Raw genomic sequence first — 6,390 nt, forward strand, 5'->3', positions numbered from 1 at the left:
ATATATATATATATATATACACACACACTACCACCACTATCTCCGAAAAAAACAACGAAACGTTACGACCTTCCGGTACCATGAATCGGAATTAGAGGGAATGCTTGTATTTGTACTCGGCGGTGTACCCTCGACATCAAGATCTCAGCAGTCACACAATTCCTCATTATCCACATGGCACACTGCCTATTTCATCACCAATATCCACAGAGGTGCCGAGGAACGACACCTGCTCCGAATTGCCCGAAATCACCAACGGATGGAAGAGCACATCCCACCCTGACCTCATCCACGGCACCGTCGTCACATATCAGTGTTACCCCGGTTTTGAAATGGTGGGCTCCGAGATCCTCATGTGCCAATGGGATCTCAGTTGGAGCGGCGATGTGCCAAGATGTCAGGAAGGTGAGGAACAACATGTCACCATCATGTAATGAATCTCATCACAATGTCTGCCGAGCTATTGTTTGACACCACAAGTCATCCGTCTGCTCAGGGATTGTTTTTCATTGTCGGGACAAGAACTCTATCAATTTCTAATTATATCCAACACAAGGCAGCCAAAGTACCCGGGATCGGATATAATCTACATCAGAAGAGCAATTGTAGCGATTTTAAATTCTATCTGATCTAAGGCTGAGGTTACATCAGTAAAAATTCCTTTTCCAATTATCATAATTTTTTTTTCAATGCATTAAAGACACAGAATGAATATTTTTAATAGGGGCAGACCGTTTTGATCAGAGTAGAAGACAACATTGTTTTGATCAGAGAAGAATACAGCAGTCTCAATCTGTCCCTGAGACAGACCCAACACAGCAGACGGTATCAATGCGCCAATGCTTCTTTATACCAAAACTGACACATACAAAAATGATATTTTGGTTATTTATAGCAGAGTATGGTATAATGTTTATGGTCCGGCCCACTTGACATCTGCCGAGTCCGTATGTGGCCCACAATGTGAAATGAGTTTGACACCCCTGATCTAGAACTTCAAATTTGGCGACCCCGTCCATCATCATCAGAACTTTTTTTTCTCCTAGCCGAACCAAATTTGCAATGGTCAGTTGTTCAACATGAACAACTGACCATTGTTGTTCAACATGAACAACTGACCATTGCAAATTTGATCAACATGAATTTTGACCGCAAATTTGTCTTTCTTTCCATATATATGTATATATATATACGGAATTAGAGGGAATGCTTGTATTTGTACTCGGCGGTGTACCCTCGACATCAAGATCTCAGCAGTCACACAATTCCTCATTATCCACATGGCACACTGCCTATTTCATCACCAATATCCACAGAGGTGCCGAGGAACGACACCTGCTCCGAATTGCCCGAAATCACCAACGGATGGAAGAGCACATCCCACCCTGACCTCATCCACGGCACCGTCGTCACATATCAGTGTTACCCCGGTTTTGAAATGGTGGGCTCCGAGATCCTCATGTGCCAATGGGATCTCAGTTGGAGCGGCGATGTGCCAAGATGTCAGGAAGGTGAGGAACAACATGTCACCATCATGTAATGAATCTCATCACAATGTCTGCCGAGCTATTGTTTGACACCACAAGTCATCCGTCTGCTCAGGGATTGTTTTTCATTGTCGGGACAAGAACTCTATCAATTTCTAATTATATCCAACACAAGGCAGCCAAAGTACCCGGGATCGGATATAATCTACATCAGAAGAGCAATTGTAGCGATTTTAAATTCTATCTGATCTAAGGCTGAGGTTACATCAGTAAAAATTCCTTTTCCAATTATCATAATTTTTTTTTCTTGTAAGGTGGCAGTGATTTTGACCCAATCAAAGACATACATTTGAGAAATAATACTAGCGTATACTATACAACACATGCTATGTTGGCAAAAAAGGAGCAACATCTCTCCGGATTGACAAGCTATTACGTTCTTCGATTTATAGCAACAAGTGCTACTCCAACGAAAAAAAACACAAACATTCAGTGTTAAGAGATACCTATTAATACAGGTACATTCCTTTTTTTCCCTCCCCCATACACCAGTGATGACATGTCAGGACCCGGGAAATGTGCAGCACAGTCATCGAGTGAACACAGGCACCCGCTTTGCTGTTGGATCTTCAGTGCAGTTTTTCTGTAACAAAGGTTACATTCTGTCGGGCAGCAGCGTCCTTACCTGCTACAACCGAGATTCGGCCAAACCCAAGTGGAGTGACCGGCTGCCCAAGTGTCTTCGTAAGTCATACACTCAAAATAGGTCGGTCTGTTTTTGGTTTTTATTTGTGTTTTTTTTTACTGATGCAAACATCTTTTTCACAAAGGACAAAGTATGAGTTTGTACATTTAAGTTAAAGTTCAACCAATGCCTGATTTTTATTGGTCTAACCTACAACTTCATGTCACCTGGCAAAAACGCTTACTATGAAGCACAGTCTATGACCGTATTTTTCGGATTATACGTCGCTCCGGATTATAAATCGCACCAGCCAAAAAAATGCAGAATTAAGAAGGTAAAAACATATATAAATCGCACTGGAGTATAAGTCGCATTTTTGGGGGAAATTTATTTGATAAAATCCAACACCAAAACCATACATGTCATCTTGAAAGGCAATTTAAAATAAAAATAAAACTAGAGAACAACAGGCTGAATAAGTGTACGATATGCTAACGTTACATGACGCTTAAACAACGAACTGTGAATGTGCTTGGTATGGTTTATTTAGACAACTATAGCACAAAGAACATGCTAACAAATTTACCAAACCATCAGTGTCACTCCAAATTACGAAATCCAATGAAATCTTCATGCTCGCTGTCACTTTTAAACAACTCCTCCAAATCCGGAGGTAGAAGATGCAGCACTTCCTCTTCTACGTCACTTACGTCAGAGTCATCGTCAGTTGTTTTTCTCAGTTACCGCCAACGTGGAAAGTATCAACATAGGCCGAGAGCACCCTCTTGCAGTTTAATGTGAAAATAACGTGATGTGTACAATGTGTGAACCATTTCACACATAAGTCGCTCCAGAGTATAAGTCGCACCCCCAGCCAAACTATGAAAAAAACTGCGACTTATACTCGGAAAATACGGTATTTATCGCTTTTCAAGACCTGCGATTCACATTCAATAAGAACATCCAGCTCAAATTTACTACCGGTACGCCTTCAACTCCTAATGATCCATTATTGATTGACCTCTCTCAACATTTGCATAGAACAGACTTAGGCTAGTTAAACTGTCCTCCAAAACGGAAGTTGCGAATCAAAGTCTTACAGTGACTGCCCCCCCCCCTTGTAACTGAAGTCAACTGGCCCCTCCAAGTCTTGCTCTGGAACACACGTACCAACATGATCTCCCCCCACTATCTCTGGCTATGAACCACATTCGTACGTACAAATGTTTCTGTCTTCAGCCGAAAAGTACGAGCCATGCAGGAACCCCGGTGGCCCCTCCACCAGTGCACAAAGTTCTGAAAAGGCTTTTTACCAAGCTGGCGAGATGCTGACCTTCTCCTGCCACCCAGGCTACGAGCTGCAGGGCGAGGCCACAATTTACTGCATCCCTGGACACCCGTCACAGTGGAACAGCACGCCACCGGCTTGTCGAGGTAAAGAGCGCGGGGATCGAACACTTTTAAAGCTCACAAGTCCATGAGCTATTGATTTCCTTGCTGAAAAAAACAAAACAAAACAAGATATAGTTTAGTGCTCAAGTGTGACGTGAGCTTTGTGTAACAACAACAAAAAGGACCGAACACTAATTGTCTCTTTGCAGCGTCCTCGAGTCGAAATGTGAATGAACACAGGCTGGACGGTGAGTTATACTTTCGAATATGGCAACAACAATGCATCAGTATTATTTTTGGAATATTTTGTAGAAATAATGCTTTTTTGTGTGTGTGTGTGTGTGTGTGTGTGTGTGTGTGTGTGTGTGTGTGTGTGTGTGTGTGCCTGTTCTGACCCCACAGTTGCCAATACCAATTATGGCATTAAGGGAACCAATATTACCCTCGCTGTCTTTTTTCCAATGGCAATTATCATGGCGGTGGTTCTTGGGATCTACGTTTGTGCTGCAAAGTAAGCAGTTGCACACAACATTTTATGCGTGACCTTTGAGAATGAATACACATTTCACGTGGCCCCCGCCCTCCTGTTGTTCAGATTCCAAGGGAAGTCTATCGGCATGCCAACGTCATCGCCGCCATATGACAACATGGCAGAGGAGTCCGCCTTCGACAACCCGGTTTATGACAGAGGAGTAAGTACAGTTATGACCGTGCAAGCCGTGGACTCACAAAACACCAGCGTGCTGTCCTGAATCGTCCCTCGTCTGGCTGGCCATCTTGTTGTCATCTCATATTTCACCACAAGAGGGCACCCATAACTCTTCTTTCTTCCATCACCATTTTCCATCGGCAGCAGACAATGGAGAACATGGAGCTCCATGAAAACTTAGCACTGATTCATTTTTGTATTTGATCCTAAAAGGTCCCCCCCCACCCCCCCCACAGCATTGGTCCTCAAATGACAAGATTTTTCCCCCTCCATTATTTTAAACGCATCACTCCATTTGTCTCCATGATTTCACCATCACCGCAGAATGCATTTTGTTGACAAGATGGTTATAAAATATCCCCTCCAATTCTTTCCTCTTCTCCTTCAGCACTGGCAGGCCCATTCTAGATACTAAATCTGTCAGCCTGTCATACTGTTCACATTGGCGCCACTTCACAACAACTATGAGGTGAGATCTCCGGCCGTTGCTGAGAACACATCTAACTCACTGTCACCATGGCCACCAGACCACCATTTTGACTACCTCTTCCACCCTGTCACACTGTTTCATAATCTTCTTGAGGAATACATTATGGAGGCTTCAGAATGCTAAACTACTCCTGGGTAACGTCGTGTCTCCATTCAGAGAAACACAGCTGTATGATCCACATAAAATACTGACCAATATCTTCAAAATAATTTTGTTTTGAATAATACCGCTTATTAAAAAAAACTACTAATATCCCAGCAAAATACACATATTTTGGAATATAGAAGTTACAGTATATTCAGTAGCTATGTGAAATATGAAAACTACAGCTGGTTTAAGGAGATTTTTTTTTTCACTCCGTAGCTGCTTTGTTAGGTTCACCTGCACAGTTTAATAAGAGCCAATTCATAAGATGTATCCGAAACTGGACAGGTTTGATTGATTTATTTTGTCGTTGTGGGTCCAGTCGCTTCAAATAGCAATCCATCCATATTGTGCAGGTGTACCGATTAAAGTCGGCGCCAAGTGTGAATTCAATGTTGGCCCTTAACTTATGTGTCAGAATCAAAGCAAAAGCCACTGATACATGTAATAATTGATAACAACACTGCTTCCTGTGGAGTCTGTCACATTTGCAAAACAAAGATGATATAACTTGCAATTCAAGCAAATAATCAAGATATCAACAGCATTTGTGTATTGATTTGGAATTCTATTTGTCATAATGTTTGGTTATATTTTAGGTACCAAAGCCGAATGGTCTTTCCTCATATGTGAGCACGGTGGCACATACAGATTTATCCGAAATACGCATCTGGCTGGCATATAACTTCGCCTTTGTATATTACAAATAAAGACAGATACTTTGTATGCTGTACAAACATGTATAAAAATGTTTCACAGATTATATCAACTGCCCTTTGACTGATTTGTGTGTCTGGTCTTTATAGGATTAATGAAAAAAAAAAAAAAGATTAAGAGGTGTCAATTTAGAGACCTTGAATTGCTCAAGCTTTGCCTTTTGGGATCTCCCTCTGCACTGTTCATGTTTTCCTTTGAGGATATTGTAAAATATGTCTTTCCAAGGTCGACTCTGTGAATCTGTGGATCACCATGGTGATATTTTTATAAACTAAATTGCTTATGAGAGAAGGTGATCACTTGGTTTTTCTGTCTTTTTAATGCCCTAACTGAGTAGCAGACCTTGTGGGGGAAAAGGGGGCTTTTGTTGAAATCTGTTCCGTACAAATTCCTATCATCTAGCTTTCTGTCAACTTGCCGATATGACTGTATTTTGTCTGCGTGTCTGGATCTGCTCTTTGTAAATAAAATGCCTGTCCAACACATGTGTCTGCTTCCTCACTTTAACCAGAGAAATCTTACTGCACCTCGTCATGCAACAACAACGCATGGTATACATCCAGTTACATTACTTAACATTATTAATTACATGGATTTGAGCAAGAGTGAATTCACTGGTACAAAAATTGAGAATATGATCAGGTACCTTATGGTTTCTTCTGGATTTACACGTTTCACAAAAATAATAACTTTATTTAGTACAGTACTGTAGGCACCAAATAATGTGTGGTTAAACAAACGAAGGGAAAATCAAATATCAAATTAG

General features: G+C 41.4%; 1 protein-coding gene across 3 annotated transcripts in view; it reads left to right on the top strand.

Moving 5' to 3' along the window:
* The window catches only part of sez6a (seizure related 6 homolog a), an 80,269-nt gene extending 74,164 nt beyond the window's left edge, over positions 1-6,105 (top strand). The window contains exons 11-18 of one of the 3 annotated variants that reach the window (XR_002166828.1): positions 211-405; positions 2,040-2,231; positions 3,412-3,606; positions 3,774-3,812; positions 3,967-4,075; positions 4,160-4,256; positions 4,662-4,742; positions 5,507-6,105. Coding sequence is in view for 2 of the 3 variants with exons in the window: in XM_019858905.1 (XP_019714464.1) it covers positions 211-405; positions 2,040-2,231; positions 3,412-3,606; positions 3,774-3,812; positions 3,967-4,075; positions 4,160-4,316 (887 nt within the window). In the remaining variant the exon portion in view is untranslated. The other 2 variants (XM_019858906.1, XM_019858905.1) reach the window with 2 other exon arrangements.
* The last annotated feature ends 285 nt before the right edge of the window (positions 6,106-6,390 follow it).

Source organism: Hippocampus comes, unplaced genomic scaffold (assembly GCF_001891065.2).
Source record: "Hippocampus comes isolate QL1 unplaced genomic scaffold, H_comes_QL1_v1.1 scaffold230, whole genome shotgun sequence".
NCBI classification, from domain to species: Eukaryota; Metazoa; Chordata; class Actinopteri; order Syngnathiformes; family Syngnathidae; genus Hippocampus; species Hippocampus comes.